This window comes from Chiloscyllium plagiosum, chromosome 2, assembly GCF_004010195.1.
Source record: "Chiloscyllium plagiosum isolate BGI_BamShark_2017 chromosome 2, ASM401019v2, whole genome shotgun sequence".
Lineage (NCBI taxonomy): Eukaryota > Metazoa > Chordata > Chondrichthyes > Orectolobiformes > Hemiscylliidae > Chiloscyllium > Chiloscyllium plagiosum.
In genome coordinates, this window is record NC_057711.1 from 115,730,531 (window position 1) to 115,750,056 (window position 19,526).

Consider the following 19,526-nt stretch of genomic DNA (forward strand, 5'->3'; position numbering starts at 1 on the left):
GGCAGTGGAGGCCCAGTCTCTGGATTCATTTCAGAAAGAGTTGGATAGAGCTCTCAAGGATAGTGGAATCAAGGGTTATGGAGATAAGGCAGGAGCAGGATACTGATTAAGGATGATCAGCCATGATCATATTGAATGGTGGTGCAGGCTTCAAGGGCAGAATGGCTTACTCCTGCACCTATTGTCTATTGCCTACTGTCTATAAAGTGGGATTTACAGAATTATACATGGATTTAAGTATTATTTGGGCAGTGGAGTAGGTTGGAAAGGTGGAGTAGGTGCAATGAGATGAATGGTCTGCTCTCACTCCTATTTTCTGTATTTTCACAGCTGGTTAGAGTGGAGTTTTTCTGTTTAGAATGAGGATGCTGGAGCAAGATTTAATTGAAGTTTATAAAATATCAAGGAGCAAGGTAACGGAGATACGAAGGATGTATTTCCATCTTGGTGAATAACCAGGGTCACAGATTTAAAGTAATTGGTGGAGGGATTAGATTGGGAGTTTGGAAACTTTTCCAGGCAAAGGGCAGTGAAAGGTCTGGAACTCACTGCCATGAAGGGGCAGAAACCCTCATCCGTCGTCAAACATGTCAGTGCACTGCCCTCGCATACAGGGCTATGGAGCAAGAGTTCAAATGTGGGACCAGATTAGATAGCTTTTCTTTAGTCCTGTTAATGTGTTTCTAAGTTAATTTGATTTTCTTCTTTCACGGGGTGTGGTTGTTGTTGGCTCGGTCCCCCTTTGTGGCCTATTGCCCCTGAGGTGGTGGTCATAGTCTTGTCTGTTAATAATTGCAAAGTTTGGAGTTTTCAAAGATGAAACTTTAAATTTATTTTTTTCCGGTTTGTGGGGAGAGTACAGAACTGTCAGCTCACTGAGAGAGTGAAGCAAGATCATGGGGGAGGGTATTACCGGGTGAACCTGGATTTAGCCGTTATCCCCAATGGCAGGAGAAGGTTTCTATGCATCATAAGTAACTAGAGTAATAGAATGACACAATGGAGGAGGCCACTCAGCCCATCATGCCTCTGCTGGAGGGTAAATGAAGAACATGATCTAATTGACTGGCAGAATGGGCTGAATTGCCTCTCGCTGTTTCTATGAGACTCGGGATCTAGCTCTGGTGCACAGGGCTGGAAGATTGAGGGTGGACGTGTGCCTTTTGTGAAGGGAGTTCTCGGTCAGCATTGTGAAGATAATGCCATCAATCTTTGTCCTACCTGTACCCAATCCCCCGACCTCAAAAATATGTTCAATCCCTGTTTACCTGCCACGTTCTATATCTGACCCGCATCGGCTGATATTCCATTTCCCCTCTCTGGTCACAGAATCTCAAGGTCTCTCATTCTCAACCTCACCCTCTCCTGAGGTGTGGTGAGAGAGCAGCCCTGTGGTCCAATGGGGTTATGGCAACTTTACTCACTTGACTGGATATACCATCTAGGAATTAATAATGTACAATAGATTTAAGTGGTTGCAATGTTAGTTGAAGTGCCTGTTCCCTGCTCCACTCCCCATCCAGCCCCAATGGGGAAGTGAGGTTAATTAGAGGTGAGGTTAGTTAATGATAAAGCACAGATGCATAGGACACGATCAACGAAAGTTGTGTAACATCATTGCCATTGCTCACATTGTGCCAGCTCCATCCCTGTTGTTTATGGTTAGAAAGGATGAACAGTATGGGATTGCACTGAGATGTAATGAATTAACACAGTGAAAGTAATATGTGAAATCAGTGCTGATAAGTGCACATCAGCACCAGCAGTGTGACAATTTGTTCTCACCTCACGGACGGTAAAAATGTTTGAGCATCGAGGTATCCACTGCCTTCATAGACACTCCCTGCCAGAAGTGTCACTGGTTAGTCACTTGACACATTGCAAACAGTTATCGAACACACACATATAGGCAGCACACCCTAACACTCTGTATTCATGCAGGTGCTGATAATTCGGAAAGAATCATCAGTTAACAGGTCATATCTGCTACCAAACTGTTTCGAGGGTTTCTGGTCTCCCACCTTCTACCCTCCTCAAACCTGAGTTCATCCAGAACTCCACTTCCCCTTATTCTAACCCAAATCGAACCCCATTCACCCAATGGGCCAAGGGGCCTCCTTTTGCTCTGTAACAATTCTATGATCACCTTCCTGTGCATAGCTACGTTGGCTTCCAGCACCTACGTTCAAAATTCTCAAGCCTGTATTCAGATCCCCCCCATGGCCTTGTCTGTCCCTATTTCTGTAATCTCCTCCAGCTCCACAACCCTCTGAAATCTTGGCCATCATTATTTGTAATCGCTCCAAGAATAATGGCTGTGTCTTCAGCTGCCTGGGTCTTTATGGTCAGGAATATGCCAATTCCAACTCTCTCTCTCTCTGCCTTTATGATGCTCCTTAAAACCTAATACCACTTTGATCAAGCTTTTGGTCATCAGTCCTAATATACACTTAGGTAGCTCGTGGTGAAACTTTGTCCCCAGTAACATGACTATGAGGTCTGTTGGAATGTTTTAGTGCAATGAAAAGCAGAGTTTTGGATGAGCTGATACTTGCAGCAGGTTGTATTTGGAAGGCCGGCATCAGGAATATTTCAAGTCTCCGGGTGGCACAGAAGAGCAGAGCGGAGGCAGCTGAGATTACAGAGGTGGAATCTTCATGTTGCTGATGTTCACCAGGAGGTGATGGGGTGGGAATTGGTTCTGAGGGTTGGTCCTGGGGAGAGGCGTGAGGGCGTTGGAGAAAACACAGAATCAATTAGCAAGAATGTTTTCAGGGATGAGGACCGGTTGACAAAATTGGAAAGAAGAAGGCAGAGAGGAGAGATCTGACTGAGATTTTTCAACATCATGAATGGGCCTGGATAGAATAGATAGGGAGAAATGTTTTCCAAAAGGAACAAGAACAGATTTAAAGTGACCTGTAAAAGAGGCAAGGGTGCAGATAAGTAAAAAGCTTCTCACACAAGTAGTTCAGGTCTGGAATGCCAGGAGATTTGATGGAGGCCGGTTCAATTGAGGCATTCAAGAGGATATTGAAGGATTATTCTGGATAAAATTAATGTGCAAGGATATGGAGAAAACAAATTGGAGGATGAGCACTAGTTAATGAGGTCGGGGTCGAGAGTTTGGTGCTGGAAAAGCACAGCAGGTCAGGCAGCACCACACTCGCGACTCTGATCTCCAGCATCTGCAGTCCTCATTTTCTCCAACTAGATAATGATGCTCATTTAATGAGCAGGTCCAGGCATTACTTCTGTGCCATAATGCTTCTGTGATTCTATGATCTAGCCTGAATGCAAGGATTAAGTACAAGTGGTGGAAACAAGTGGCAGGGAAATACTCAGAGCTCATGACAGAGAGCTTTCTGCTGACAGGTATGGGGGTTTCTGATAGAACCGGTTTGCATTGATCCAGACTGCAAGACGCAAATGGTGCAGCTTTAGCAGCCTCTGCTGGCGAAAGTGGAAACTGCAGGCCAACGGGATTCAATTTTGATTTTTTTTAATTAAAATTTCTTCAATTGTACTTAGCACAGGAAACGAAGGCAGAGCAAAATAAATTACTAGAATGATAACAGGGCTGATGGGTTATACCAGTCAGGAAAGGCTGAACAGACTGACCTCTTTGCTATGGTCGAAGTTTATTATAGGGTTCAAAAGGGACGGTGAAGGTCTCTTATGGCACAGAGGTACAGTCCTATTCCTCGACTAGGAGACCAAGTTTCAAGTCCCACCTGCTCCAAACATCTCTGAATAAGTTGATTAGGGAAAATATGTTAATTAAAAGAAGGGAAGGTGGAGGAAAAATATATTGAAGTTGAGATCAGAATCAAGGAATCATTAATGTCAGATAGTGGCGATGGAATTAAGGATGACTATTTTTACTTTGAGAGTGTGCTACCGGAGGAAGTAGTTGAGGTTCAGTGGGTATGGATACATTTAAAGGGAATCCTCAAATAAACACCAGGGAGAAAGGAGTAGATGAGTATGCTGATAGGGTGAAATGAAGTATGGTGGGAGAGAGGCTGGTGTGGTGCAAAAGCATTGCTGACATAGACCAGATGGGCTGAATGGCCTGTTTCTGTGCTGGAAATAATACAATATATGCTGAAATTTTAGCTTGTTTCTATGCCAGGCTTGCCAAGGGGAACACCCCCCAAATTTCCTGAGTCTCACTGACAACAGCCAAAACAGACAAAGCAGGCTCACTTGAGTCTTGAAGTCATTATGTTACGGGTGTGATGAGAATTACATTTTGAGGCCACCAGGTCGTTCTGCTATAACGCAACAATTGTGTTCCTCAGTAACCTCACTTGATAGAAAATCGCACTATGGAAAACTGCTACAGGAGATCGCTAATAGAAAATCACTATACTCATTCAGTAGAAACTTTGTGTTATCCACATAATGTCTACATTTCATCAATCACGCTATAGCCAATTTGCACTGATGAAATGCATGTTATAGCAGAACAACCTATACCTAAGAAAATAAATTGTGGAAGCTTTCTCCTTTTTAACATAGTCGATACTAATGTTCAAAGATGCAGAAAACACATCCAGTGGAAGCACATCTTTCCTGATCCATAAGTCAGCAATATATCAGTCCCATTGGTGATATGGTAAAGCTTCTAGTGCAGGTCTTCAAGTTGTATGGGGCATCTCAACTAAATCATTCAGCTGTCACTAGATGGGAGAACCATTAAAACTGGGCACCACTTTCCAATCCCTTCCCAGCTCTCCCAATTTCAAGGCACCTCATTTTTGTTTTCTAGATCACTGTTTGCGAACAACTGTAGTAATAAGAGTGCTCCAGCCACAACAACAACTTGCATTTTTGTAGTACATTTTGGAAAGCCAAACATCCCAAGGGGCTTCACTGGAGAAATTATCAGCCAAAATTTGACACCAAGCCAGGAGGTGATATCGGGACAGGTAACTGAAAGCTTGATCAAAGATATAGGATAGACTGGATTTAAAGGTTGAAGTTCTAAATTGGAGGAAGGCCAATTTTAATGGTATTTGGTAAGACCTTTCAAAAGTTGATTGGGGGTGGATATTTGCAGGTAAAGGGACACCTGGAAAATGGAAAGCCTTCAGAAATGAGATAACAAGAATCCAGAGACAGTACGTTCCTGTTAGGGGTAATATCAAGACTAGTAGGGATTGCTGGATAACTAGAGACATTGAGGTTTTTGTTAAGATGTTGGGGGCAACTGCCTTACAATGCCAGAGACCCAGGTTCGATTCCAGCTGTGTGGAGTTTGCACGTTCTCCCCGTGTCTGTGTGGGTTTCCTCCGGGTGCTCCGGTTTGCTCCCACAGTCCAAAGATGTGCAGGTCAGGTGAATTGACCATGCTAAAATTGCCCATGGTGTTCAGGGATATGTAGGTTAGGTGTATTAGTCAGGGGTAAAATGTAGGAGAATAGAGGAGGGAATGGGTTTGGGTGGGTTACTCTTCGGAAGGGTCGGTGTGGACTTGTTGGGTCAAAGGGCCTGTTTCCACACTAGTGATTCTATCAGGATTCTATGAATAAGAAGGAAGAATATGTCAGGCATAGACAGCAGATATCAAGTGAATCCTTAGAAGAGTATAAAGGCAGTACTTTAAGAAGTACTTAAGAAGGAAATCGGGACGGCAAAAAGGTGACATGAGATAGCTTTGGCAAATAGGGTTAAGGAGAACCAAAGGCTTTCTACAAATACATTAAGGACAAAAAAAAAACTAGGGAGAGGATAGGGCCCCTTAAAGATCAGCAAAGCTGCTTATGTGTGGAACCACAGGAGATGAGGGAGATATTAAACAAGTTAATATGCATCAGTGTTTACTGTGGAGAAGGATTGGAAGATAGAGGTCATGGGGAAATAAATAGCAATATTTTGAAAAATGTCCATATTACAGAGGTGGTGGTGCTGGACATCTTAAAACGCATAAAGATGGATAAATTCCTGGGACCTGATCAGGTGTAACCGAGAACTCTGTAGGAAGCTAGGGAAGTGATTGCTGGGCCACTGGCTGAGATATTTGTATTATTGATAGCCACAGTTGAGGTGCCGGAAGACTGGAGGTTGGCTAACGTGTTGCCTTTATTTAAGAAAGATGGCAAGAAAAAGCTAGAGAACTACAGACCACTGAGCCTGACATCGGTGGTGGGCACGTTGTTGGAGGGAATCCTGAGGGACAGGATTTACATGTATTTGGAAAGGCAAGGACTGATTAGGGATCAGTGTCTCACATTGAATTTTTTGAAGAAGTAACGAAGAGGATTGATGAGGGTAGAGTGGTGGACGTGATCCACATGGACTTCAGTAAGGCGTTAGAAAAGGTTCCTCATGATAGACTGGTTAGCAAGGTTAGATCACATGAAATGCAGAGAGAACTAGCCATTTGGATACAGAACTGGCTCGAAGGTAGAAGACAGAGGGTGGTGGTGGAGGGTTGCCTTTCAGACTGAAGGCTTGTGACCAGTGGAGTTCCACAAGGATCGGTGCTGGGTCCACTGCTTTTCGTCATTTATATAAATGATTTGGATGTGAACATAGGAGATATGGTTAGTAAATTCGCAGATGACACCAAAATTGAAGGTGTGGCGGACAGCGAAGAAGGTTACCTCAGAGTACAACGGGATCTTGATCACTTGGGATAATGGGCTGAAGAGTGGCAGATGGAGTTTAATTTAGATAAATGCGAGGTGCAGCATTTTATGAAAGGCAAATCAGAGCAGGACTTATACAATTAATGGTAAGGTCCTGGGGAGTGTTGGTGAACGAAGAGACCTTGGAGTGCAGGTTCGTAGCTAATTGAAAGTGGAATCACAAGATAGATAGGATAGTGAAGAAGGTGTTTGGTATGCTTTCCTTTATTGGACAGAATCTTCTAGGAGAAAGTGAGGACTGCAGATGCTGGAGATCAGAGCTGAAAATGTGTTGCTGGAAAAGCGCAGCAGGTCAGGCAGCATCCAAGGAGCAGGAGAATTGACGTTTCGGGCATGAGCCCTTCTTCAGGAATGAGGAAACCTGTGCACAAAACACAGAAAGTTAGCATGCAAACACAGCAGATCATCAGAAAGGCTAATAGATTATTGGCCCTTATTTTAACGTGGTTGGAGAATAAGAGTAGAGAGGTCTTATTGCAATTGTACAATGCGCTAATGAAACCACACCTGGAGTATTGTGAAGAGTTGTGGCCTCCTAATTTAAGGAAAGATATAATTCCTTGGAGGCAATTCAGAAAGAATGATACCTGGTATGGAGGGATTTAATTGTGTGCAAAGGCTAAACAGGTTGAGACTTTACTCATTGGAATTTAGAAGAATAAGAGGTGATCTGATTGAAACAGAAAGGATATGCATGGGCATGTTTTTTACACAGAGGGTGGTGTATGCTTGAAATGTGCTGTGAGGGGAGATAATAGAAGCAGATATGATAGCAACATTTACACAGACACATGAATCAGCAGGGAATAGAGGAATACAGACCATGGACAGGCAGGTGGAATATGCTTAGAATGGCATCATGGTCAGCACAGACATGCTCCTGTAATGTACTGTTCTACGTCCTATGTTCTATGTTAAAATTGAGTTAGGTTTATTGTCACATGTATTCATATGAGAACAATGAAAAGTTTATGAGTCACCACTTAGTGCCATTTTAGCTACAAAGGTATCTAGGTACAGAATCTTAGTTACAAAGCAGAAAAATAAGGAAAGATATAATTTCATTGGAGGCAGTTCTCTGTTCTTCAAGGTGGATGCTATACAGATGCCACTAGTGTTTGCAGGAGACAAGAGAGAGAATGAGATGAGTAAAATGAGTAGATTTTTGTGCATGCTATGAGTACATTCACAATGGCAGTAATGGAAGAGCAGCACAGGTTACTGGGACATATAAATGTTGGCATCACCACATGGGTAATCCTGGTCTTCACACTCCTCAGAGGAGTGAAGAGACAAATGTTGGCACACCATCACACTTCTTGGCTCTAAACATCCCATTGTGGGATATTTTCTTCTAGAGTGAGACAAAGGGAGGGATAGTGCAAGTGCAGATGAGGGAAAGATGGTGAAGTATCTTGAGTCAGTGAGTAAGCAATGCAGAAGCCATGCAGGGTTCAATGTCTGTTGTTTTTGGGGGGATGAGGGCAAGTGGGGGAAACACTGAATGAAATACTGAGAGTGATTGACCATGAACTTTGATGGGAGATGGGTGCAATAGCAGTGATAGAGTGAGTGTAAGGTAGCAGAGAAAAGCTCAGCAGTTACCATTGCTGAGCATAGACAAACATTGACCTTTTTACAGCTTTAGATTAGATTAGCTTCCCTACAGTGTGGAAACAGGCCCTTTGGCCCAACCAGTCCACACCGCCCCTCTGAAGAGTAACCCACCCAGACCCACTTCCTTCCGACTAACGCACCTATCACTATGGGCAACTTAGCATGGCCAATTCACCTGACTGACACATCCTTTGGACTGTAGGAGGAAATCGGAACACCCAAAGAAACCCACGCAGACACAGGGAGAATGTGCAAACTCCACACAGACAGTCACCCAAGGCTGGAATCGAACCTGGAACCCTGGTGCTGTGAGGCAACAGAGCTAACCAATGAGCTTTGCTGAACATTCCTCTGGACTGTGGACTCAACACTAATCCAAGTGGCAATTTCAGTCTTCCAGAGTATGGAGCTGAGGTCTCCTTGGCTGGTCCTGAAGAGAGAGGCCCTCTCCACCATTTTGTTTATTAGGACTTCAGGTCCCTGCCAGTGAAGCAGGGTTCCAGCTTGCCTTTAACAATCATCTCCAAGGCAATTCTTCCAAAAGTGTAACTGTGAAGGGCAGCTCCTGACTGACAACATTTGACCAAATGCTCAGCTGCAGTTTAAATATGGCGCGGATGCAGGAATGCTGCCATGACCTGATGGTGGTAATCACTTCTGCTGCTGGCTAATTCATGATAACATGAGCAGTGCACATTGGAGGCATGGTGTGAACATAATGAGGTGAGCAGCAGAGAATGGAATGAGATACCTCACTAGACCTCACAGAGAGAAATCCTCCACGAAACTCCCTGGAATTGACACAGTCAAATTTGGTAAGATTCAACCCATTTTTGGTGGTTAGGTAAAGGAAATAGCATTGGTTGGTCGGCCTATCACCCTCACCTTAACCTCCTTCCACCTATTGCATTTCCAACGCCCCTCCCCCAAGTCCCTCCTCCCTACCTTTTATCTTAACCTGCTTGGCACACTCTCCTCATTCCTGAAGAAGGGCACATGCCCGAAACGTCGATTCTCCTGCTCCTTGGATGCTGCCTGACCTGCTACGCTTTTCCAGCAAGACATTTTCAGCTTTATTGGACAGAGCATTGTGTATAGGAGTTGAGAGGTGGTGCTATGGCTTTTCAGGACATTGCTTAGGCCACTATTGGAATACTGTGTGCAGTTCTAGTCTCCCTGCTATAAGAAGGATGTTATGAATCGTGAAAGGGTTCAGAAAAGATTTACAAGGATGTTACCAGGGTTGGAGGGTTTGAGCTATAGGGAGAGACTGAACAGGCTGGGGCTGTTTTCCCTGGAGCATCGGAGGCAGAGGGGTGACCTTATAGAGGTTTATAAAATCATGAGGGGTATGTATAGAGTAAATAGACAAGGCCTTTTCGATTGGGGTGGGGGAGTCCAGAACTAGAAGACATACGTTTAGGATGAGAGGGGAAAGATATAAAAGGGACCTCAGAGGCAAAGTTTTCACGCAGAGAGTGGTGTGCGTATGGAATGAGCTGCCAGAGGAAGTGGTGGAGGCTGGTACAATTACACCATTTAAAAGGCATCTGGATGGGTATGGATAAGAAGGGTTTGGAGGGATATGGGCCAAGTGCTGGCAAATGGGACTAGATTTATTTTGAATATCTGGTCAGCATGGACAAGTTGGACTGAACGGTCTGTTTCCATGCTGTACATCTCTATGACTGTATGACTTATAACTTCCCGATATTAATCAATCCACCATTGGCAGCCATGTCTTCAACTTATTGGGCCCTACCTTCTGAAATTCCCTCCCTAAACCTCACCAACTTTGTACCTTTCGGTGCTTTTTAAAGCCTTTGACCAAGCTTTTAAGTCACCCTCTCTCATAATATGGTTGAGAGTCAAATTTTTGCTTGATAACAACACCTTGGGACCTTTATATTTGGTTGAAAGAGCCATATGAATGCAAGTTGTAGTTGTTATTAGTCAGCAGTGTGTAAAAGTGCATAGCTTATCTGATGGATATCTGCCATGCATGAACTGTGTAACAATTGAATGTTTACATTGCACATCTTGTACTGAAGAGAGTGGTGTCACCATGCATGTGAAAGATCTGATTATCTATGATTATCACTGAGCCGTGGTGTGATAAAGGTACTCTTAATGTTGTGACTAAATTAGCAAGTTCAAAACTGAAAAACAAGTCTGTAAAAAAGCCTTCTGCTTTAAAACATCAGCTGGCATTTAACGAGCTCGGAATCTGTTGTTGAAGCGAATGTCATGCATGTGTCATGCAAATGCTTTCGATGAGTAGCACTCCCCATTCTGAGTTAAAAGGCTACGGGTTCAAGACCACTTTCAGAGGCTTGAGCAAGAAACCCAAGCCGATGAGGTTAAATTAAAGGCATTATGTAAATGTAAGTTGTTATGCACCATATCTTGCCTTCTTAGCAAAGAGAAGAATTAATCAGATAACTGTATTTATAAACATGAACCAAGTCTGAATTACAAACGCAGGTCCTGTAAACAATCATTGTTCTTTCACACAGCATGATTCTGCACTCAGAATTTCCTTGTGAGCTCTCTCCAGCAGAAAACAGACAGACTGTGAGAAAATTCCTAGTCTTAGGAATATAGGAACTTGGGAGGCCATTCAGCCCCTCAAGTCTGTTCCACAATCCAATAAGATCAAGGTTGCTCTGCATGTACCCACCCTTCCCATATCTCTCAATATCTTCAGTGACCAAGAATTTATCAATTTCACTTTTCAAATGAACTGATGCAGCATAAATTGCCATTGTGGAAGAGTGTTTCAAATCCTTACGACTCTTGGTGAAGAAATGTTTTCTAATTTCATCCCAACCTGCTCGAAGGTCAGCAGAAAAAGTTCCCCTCTCTGTCAGACTTGCTGAGCATTTCCAACAGTTTCTGTCTTTAATTTATTCCTGAGAGTTTGATTTTACGTGTTGGATTAGGCTCTGATTTCCAGACTCCCCAACCAGTGGCAATAGTTTCTCTGCTGGTCCTATTCTGATGAAGTGTTAGTGCCTGTCTTTTTCATTCACAAAAGTAACAGCTGACTAAGGGTGTCTTGCAGTTTCCATTTCTGCAGAGCCAGCAAATTCGTCATGAATGAATCAAAGGTTCCAAATCCTGCATATGAGTCAAAAATTCCACACTACTTCCCAATTTGGCCACCATCTGTGCATTGAACAATACAAAATTGTTTTCAAATTAATGACCAAGTGTTTATTTTCCCAAAAACATGGAACCACTTCTCTAATTCCTAGATGACGTTAGACAGTCTTTAAGAGCCAGATTATATGAGGTGATGCCAACAAGCACTTTTTCACATAAAGGGAATTCTCTCTCCAATGTAAAAAAATGTTGTTCAGGTCGAGGATCAATTGGAAAGTACTAAAACCACGACAGATGGACTTTCTTTGTTGGGTAAAGGAATTATGGGTTACCGAATCAAGCCCAAGAAAGAACGATTTAAGATACAGCCAAAATTGAACTGAATGGTGTAACAGGCTTGAGGGGCTGAATGGCCTCCTCCTGTTCTCAAATTCCTACCAATAGTTCTCCCTCTGCCATCTGAGGTTGTATTTCACCGAAATGATAGGGGTCTGACTTGTTGATGGATTCGTTAGCGAGAACCCCAAGTTGCCTCTTTTCAGCTAAATGAGTCAGGCACTCAAGTGGGCAGCAGTGGGGGGAGGGTCCTTCCCTGGAATTAAGGAGCTGGAGCCAGAACTCCCAGCAATGAAGACATTTCAGCAACTCAAAGATGAACATCTGTGCTCTGCTCCAATCAATCTTCTTCAATATCCAACGTTAGGCTGAATCTTCCCAGCCAGTGGACACAGTAGCATTGGCAAGAAAGTTGGGAGAATAATGTGAGATGGCCAGTGAGGTGATTCTAAATGTCAAGACAAAATTCTCCAATCAGTTATTGAACAAGGAAATGTGAAACTTGTGAGTGAGAAGTGCGAGGCCTATTTGCATGCATCAGAATGTATTAATACCCTCATTATCATGTTAACTCTCTTTATTGATGTGCGGTTTCCCATTTTCCCGCTTGCTGGATAGAAACTGGATGGTGACAAAGACAGAAGAAAACCTGACAAATTCAACTTGCTACTGGGCGTTCATCTAGGACACCTGGCACCAACTCTCAGGATGTGCACAACAGGCAGTACCCATGAGCATGCCCCATTCACCAGAACCACATTGGCAAAACGAGCTGACAAGTTCCCTCTGCCAGACATGTCTGGGGCAATTGACAGGAACCATGCAGGACAGTGGCAGAGTACTTTCAGTACTTGACCAAATTCTTAGCTGGGCTTCAAAGGTGGTGCTGGTGCCAGAAATCCTAGGAGGTTGTGACACTGGCCAGTACATCTCCTTATGGCAAGTGGGAGAAGAGTAAATCCGTGCCATGGGGCCTTCTAAATAGATAACGAGTTGGGTTTGGGAAGAAAGTGTCAGAAAATGCACCAGGGTTCGCAGAGGGAAACCCTTCACAACATTCGCTAAAACTGACTCTTCATCAATTTCTGGTAAAGTTCAGCTCTTTGTCTTTCTCTGTATCTACCTCCACACAGTTGCTGCTTCACATGCTCATTACTTCCAGCCTTTCCTGCTTTTTGAGGGCAATGTATCTGTTGTTAAATTGTTTGAGAAGCCTGACAAAATTTTATGGAAATCAGGACAGATGCAAGAATGCAAAATTCTGAAATCACACAAACGTCTTGTCCTGACAAGTACAGGACAAAAAGCATCAACACATCATCTCTTTTCAGCAAGATTTAAGTTCTGTACTACTAAGTGGGCACTTTCTTTTTGTTCTTCCTCTGTTTTCATGCCTATCCATGCCAAGCAGTGTGGGATAAAACACTCTCATCTCCTGCGGCAGCTCAACTGACCAATTCCCAATAAAAAAGCCAGAGGTGAACATTTAATATCCCATGCCTTAAAATGATGAGTTCACTGCTTAGAATTAGAGGAACAAAATATAGAAACGGTGCTCAAACATTTTAGCTCAGTTATCATTTGCTGATTTTTAAGCTTTAATTTTTTACTGAACTCTTCTCCCCAAATTAACTTGGTCACCAACAAGTGCCATGCTTTCTCATGTCGGAAATTGAACGAAATATTGGAGAGTTAATTGGCAGAACAGTTTGTTGCAGGAACAAGGTAAACTTTTAAGCATCAACAACTTAGATTTACAAAGTGTCTTTGACTGGAGCACTACCGTATCAAATTTTACACAAAGCCATTTAGAATCATAGAATGGTTACAGTCAAGCAGGAGGGTATTTGGTCCATAGTGTCTGTGCTGGCTCTCTACAGGAGCAACTCAGCTAGTCACTCTTCCCCCACCTTTCCTTCAGCGCCTTGCAAATCTTATCCTCTTGGAAAATGATCTAATCCTCTTTTGGAATGATTTAAACTGCCTTTACCACACTCCCAGGCAGTACATTTCAGATCCTAACCACTCACAGGATGAAAAGGCTTTTTCCTCATGTTGTCATTGCTTCTTTTTCCAATTACCTTAAATGTGTCTTCTCTGGTTTCTAATCCTCCCAAGGATGGGAATAGTTTCTGTCTATCTACTCATGTCCAGATTTGAACACCCCTATAAAATGTCCTCTCCACGTTCTCTTCTCTGAGAAAACAGTTCCCCCTTCTCAAACCTTATCCACATTATGAAGTTCCTCACCTGGAACCATTCCCATGCATCTTTTCTACTTTCACATGCTCCCTAAAGTATGGTGCCCAGAATTGAATACAATCTTGCAGATGAGGCTGAACTAATTTTTGTACAAGTTTAACTTAATGTCCTTGCTTTTGTACTCTATGCCCCAGTGACATTCTCTGAACCTGCCTGACACCTTCAGTGCTTTGTGAATAAACATTTCTGCTTATTTTTTCCCTTGAGAATATAATCCTTTATTTTGTATCACCTCTCCTCATTTTTACTGAATAAAATGACTTCACATTTTTCTACATTAAATTTCACCTGCCAGTTTTTTTTTGCCCATCCCTCTCTATGTCTGTCTGTAGTTTCTAACACTATCGTCTGTAACTCGTAATCTTTCTAAAATGTTGTACCATCTTCAGATTGTTAAGACCCAGACCATTTACATCAAAAATAGCAGGGGACGTAAAACCAACCCCATGAGAAAAAGAGAGAAATTATTATTCAGCAATACTCAAGTTCTAGGAAGTGACTATAAATCTTCCGGCTGTTTAAGAAACATTTTGCCAAATAGCCAGTTTTGCATCCAAGCTGCCAATGTGATCTGTAATTTTCCAGTAAAGCCTGTAATGTGTAATCCAATGCCTTTGGGAAATTCATGTACACCACACAGTCTCAGAGAGATGTACAACATGGAAACAGACCCTCGGTCCAACTCATCCATGCCAACCAGATATCCTAACCTAATCTAGTCCCATTTACCAGCACTTGGCCCAGATCCCTCTAAACCCATCCTATTCATATATCCATCCAGATGCCTTTTAAATGTTGTAATTGTACCAGCCTCCAAAACTTTCTCTAGTAGTTCATTCCTTACACGCACCATCCTCTCCGTGAAAATGTTGTCCCTTTTAAATTTTTCCCCTCTCACCCTAAACCTATGCCCTCTAGTTCTGGACTCCCCCACCCCAGGGAAAAGACCTTGTCTATTTACCCTATCCATGCCCCTCATGATTTGATAAACCTCTATAAGGTTACCCCCGAGCCTCTGATGCTCCAGGAAAAACAGCCCCAGCCTGTTCAACCTCTCCCTATAGCTCAAACCCTCCAACTCTGGCAACATCAACTGCATTACCCTTATTAACTGTCTTTGTTAACTCTTCAACAATCAAGCAAGTTTAATAATCACAATTGACCTTTAATATATCTGTGCCATCTTTTTAAAATTAATCCACACTTGTCCAAATGACAATTCATCTTGTCTGTAAACAGGTTGATCTTTAGATGTTGGGCTTAATTTTATGGCATTTTCCCTGTACAAGGACGGGTATAACACTGAGAAACATCAACTGATAACTAAAAGCTTAATCAAAGTAGTGGGTTTCAAGGAGGGTCTTAATGGGAAGCAGAGGGATTATGGGTGGGGGTGAAATTCCAGGACTTAGGCCCAGGCAGTTGAAAGCATGGTCACCATTGTTTTTGCGATGGAAATTGGGGTTGGAATTGGAGAAGTGCAGAAATCTTGGAGAGCTGTAGGGCTGACGGAAGTGACAGAGATAGGGAGGAGGTAAACAGTAAGCACAGCAATCTTGATGAAAGGTTACCATGCAACAAAATAAATCGATGCACATTATTAGTGCAGTTTCAGCACCTCTTCCATTAGACATTTTCATTCAATCATAAAAGTGTACAGGATCGGAAATTAAATATCCACTTTTAGTTGATGCTGCCTGTTGGTTTAAAGTGAATAACAAATTCTCCTCAAGTGTGCACCATAGAGTGATACAGCATAGAAAGAGGCCATTCCATCCATTTATCTATGCCCACTTTTAAAATAGTGCTATTTAAAAATAAGAGGAATGCCACTTTGGTCTGAGAGAAGGAGAAATTCTTTTACTCAGAGAGTTGTGAACCTTTGGAATTTTCTACCACAGAGGGAGATGGAGGCTCACTCTTTGAGACTGTTTAAGGTAGAGATCGATAGGGTTCTGATTTCCTCCAGTATGCGAGGTTATGGGGTTGAGGTGAGTGAAAGGCTTTGAAGTGTTTGTATTGAATGGCAGGGCTGAACAGCCTAAACTTGTTCCTAGATAATTCCTTTTCTTGCTGCTGTTTCCCCAAAGCTCTATAAAGTTTTATCCTCTCAAGAACTGTAATTAGTTTACTGCTTAGTCCCAGTCGTGATATTCAACTCACTCACAGGAATTATGGGAGTTTAACCCGTATGTCGGAGAGCTTGCACAGATTATATTACACAATACAGTTTCCACATGTACCTTCACAGGGTCCATTTTGAAATAAAACGTCATCTATTGCAATGTCACTGTGTATTGATAGGCCACGAATTGCTTCAAAGACAATCTGTAAGAAGAACAATATTTGTAAATACAACGGCATGTTTTGTGATCTGGAATGCACTGCCTAAAAGGATGGTAGAAGCAGATTCAAGAGTAACTTTCAAGACAGAATTAAAAGGGAACCAATTGGACTTATCTGTTAGCATAAGAAAATAAGAATTAGGAGCCGAGTAGGCAATTCAGCCCTTCAAGCCCACTCCGCTATTTAACATGATCATGGCTGATCTTATCCTAGTCTTGACTCTACTCCTGTCTGATTCCCCATAGCCCTGTATTCCGCTTATTGTCAGAAGCATATCTATTTCTGTCTTCAATCTGGTGATTGATTCCACCTCCACTGCATTCTGGAGCAGTGAGTTCCACAGAGTCACAACCCTCTGAGAGAAATAGTTTCTCCCCATCTTACTCTATATCTATGACCGTTTGTTTGAGGCCATCCCGCACAAGGAACATCTGTTCAATGTTCACCAACCTCAAACGGACCCACCCTGCCCCCAATTCCTCTGAACTCTAGCGTGTACAAGGCCATGCTATCCAACCGCTCCTCATAAAACAGACCTTTTATCACTGGGATCAACCTGGTGACCTGCCTGTGAATGGCCTCCAGTGCCACCATCTCCTCCTTCAAGTAAAGAGACCAAAACTGGACACAGTACTCCAGATGTGGTCTTACCAATGCCTTATATAATTGTAACAACATTTATTTTATAATCTAGCTTTTTTGCAATAAATGCTAGGATTCCATTTGCTGTTCTTATAACTTGCTGTACCTGCAAATCCACTTTCTGTGATTCATACACAAAGACACCCAGATCCCTCTGCATGGATGCACTTTGAATCTGCTTCCAATTTAAATAATAATTTGCCCTTTTATTTTTCCTGCTAAAATAATCTCGTACTTATCCACATTAAACTCCATTGGCCAGATTCTGATTCATTCCCCTAGCCTATCAATATCCATCTGTAAATTCTATCTCCCCATCACAGCCTGCTTTCCCATCTATTTTATCATCATCAGTGCATTTTGCTATATCACATTCTTTCGCCTCTTACAAATCATTTATACAAATTGTGGATAGTTGAGATCCAAGAACATAACCCTGTGGCACCCCACTAATTATAGTTCACTATCCAGGGAGGGACCCATCTATCTAGATCCTCTGTTCTTTCTCAGTCAGCCAATCCTCTATCCAAACCAATACTCCACACTTAACCCCATGGATCTGGATCAATGTTTTATGCTGCATCTTGTCAAATGTCTTCTGGAAGTCTTGATATACCACTGGATCCCCATTATCTACCTTGCTGGTTGCCTCCTCAAAGAACTCCAGCAAGTTTTGACAAGTTTGACCTGCCCTTCATGAAACTGTGTTGACACTGGTGAATTAAGCTTTGTTTTTCCAGTGCTCAGTTATCTCCTCCTTTATGATTGACTCCATTAACTTCCCCACGACAGAGGTCAAACTAACTGGTCCACTTTCGGCCTATCTCCTTTTTTTGAATGAGTGTGTCACATTAGCATGTTTTCCAGAACCCAGGGAATTTTGGAATATCATGACTAATGCATCAACTACTTTCTGCTGTCACCTCCTTTAATACCCCAGATGCAAGCCAACTAACAAGATGAAATGCCCTTCTCTTATGTCTCAGGAGTAGAATGGTCTCAGGGATGAGGAACTTAATTTATTTAGACTGGAGAAATTGGAACGATTTTACTTGGCAAGGAAAAGGCTGAGATAGAGATCTGACAGAGGAATTCCCTCCCTAAGCACATTGTGAATCCACCTACAGCACGTGGTCTGCAGTGGTTCAAGAAGGTAGCATACCACCATCTTCTCAAGGGCAACTAGGTACAAGCAATAAATGCTAGCCAGCCGGCAACGCCCACGTTCCATGAGTGAATATTTTTTTAAAATCAAAATCATGAGGATTCTGGTCAGAGTAAATGGAGAGAAACCATTCCTATTTGATCAAGAATGAGAAAGCACAGATTAAATAGTTACCAAAAGAAGCAAAAATGGCATGAGGAAAATCTTCTGCATGCAATAAGTGATTAATGTCTGGAATGCACTGACAATGTGATGGAGGCAGCTTTACTTGAGACTTTTAAGAAGGATTTAGACTGTTAGTTGTAAAGGAAGAATGTAGAGTATTACAGGGAGAAGGTAGGTTAATCGCTGTAGGTTTTGTTCGTTTCAGTTGCTCATTTGAAGAGCCAGTAGAGACACAATGGACTGAATGGCCTCCTGCTCTGTGACCCTGAAATGAATTTCAGACACCCTACAGCCTGTGGTTGTACAGCACAATAGAGCCTACAATTCTGTGTTAATTCAAAAATTATCATTTGATTTGATTTAACCAAAACAGAATACAGCAACTTGCTAAAACTCAACAGAACATTATTTACTTATTGTGTTACAAGATAACAAAAATAAATACATTGTGAAAACAAATTAGAAGGGATTGAGTTTGTCTCTTTTACCTAGAGTCTCATGGATATGATTACTTTTAGGTAGCACTTTCAGTTACAACTGTGACTAGAAATATTGTGTTTTACAATGTCATAATCAGTTCATATATTGCAGAAAATGAAACAGGACTGTTGTTCACATTTGGATTCATTAGAATAAATTGCAGTGATTGTTAATTTAGGTTTTTTTATTTGTTCATGGGATGTGGGAGTTATTGGCGAGGACTGTGCTTATTCCCCATCCCTAATTGCCCTTTAAAAGGTGCTGGTGAGCTGTCTCCTTGAACTAGTCCATCTGACATAGGTAGAACCATAATTTGGTTAGGGATGGAATTCCAGAATTTTGACCAGGTGATTGTGAAGGAATGGTGATATACTTCCAATTGAATGGCTTGGAGGGGAACGTGGCAGTAGTGTTATTCCCATGTATCTGCTGTCTTTGTCCTTCTAGATCATAGTGGTTATGGGCTTGGAATGTGCTGCCTAAGGACCCTTGGTGGGTTGCTACAGTGGATCTTGTAGATAGCATGCATTGTTGCCATGGTGTGTCGGTAATGGAGATACTGATGTTGAAGGTGGTGATGTGGTGCCAATAAAGAGAGCTGGATGGTGTCAAGCTTCTTGAGTGTTGTTGAAGCTACACTGATCTAGTCAAGTGAGAGTATTCCATCACACTCTGATTTGTGCCCTATCAATCGTGGATAGGTTTGGAGGATTCAGGAGAGGTCTTGCTGCTGTAGGTACGGCATTTATACT

General features: G+C 42.4%; 1 protein-coding gene and 1 long non-coding RNA gene across 6 annotated transcripts in view; one reads left to right on the forward strand and one right to left on the reverse strand.

The window, feature by feature from the left end:
* LOC122563177 overlaps positions 1–19,526 on the forward strand; it is a 44,949-nt gene that overhangs the window by 9,129 nt on the left and 16,294 nt on the right. The window lies entirely within an intron of this gene.
* LOC122563147 (MAM domain-containing protein 2-like) overlaps positions 1–19,526 on the reverse strand; it is a 139,977-nt gene that overhangs the window by 3,883 nt on the left and 116,568 nt on the right. For 4 of the 5 annotated variants that reach the window (XM_043716635.1, XM_043716644.1, XM_043716627.1 and 1 more), the window contains 2 exons: positions 16,220–16,304; positions 1,786–1,843 (listed from right to left, as the gene is read on the reverse strand). In XM_043716635.1, the coding sequence (XP_043572570.1) occupies positions 1,786–1,843; positions 16,220–16,304 (143 nt within the window). The remainder of the gene's footprint in view (positions 1–1,785; positions 1,844–16,219; positions 16,305–19,526) is intronic. The other variant, XM_043716654.1, reaches the window with a different exon arrangement.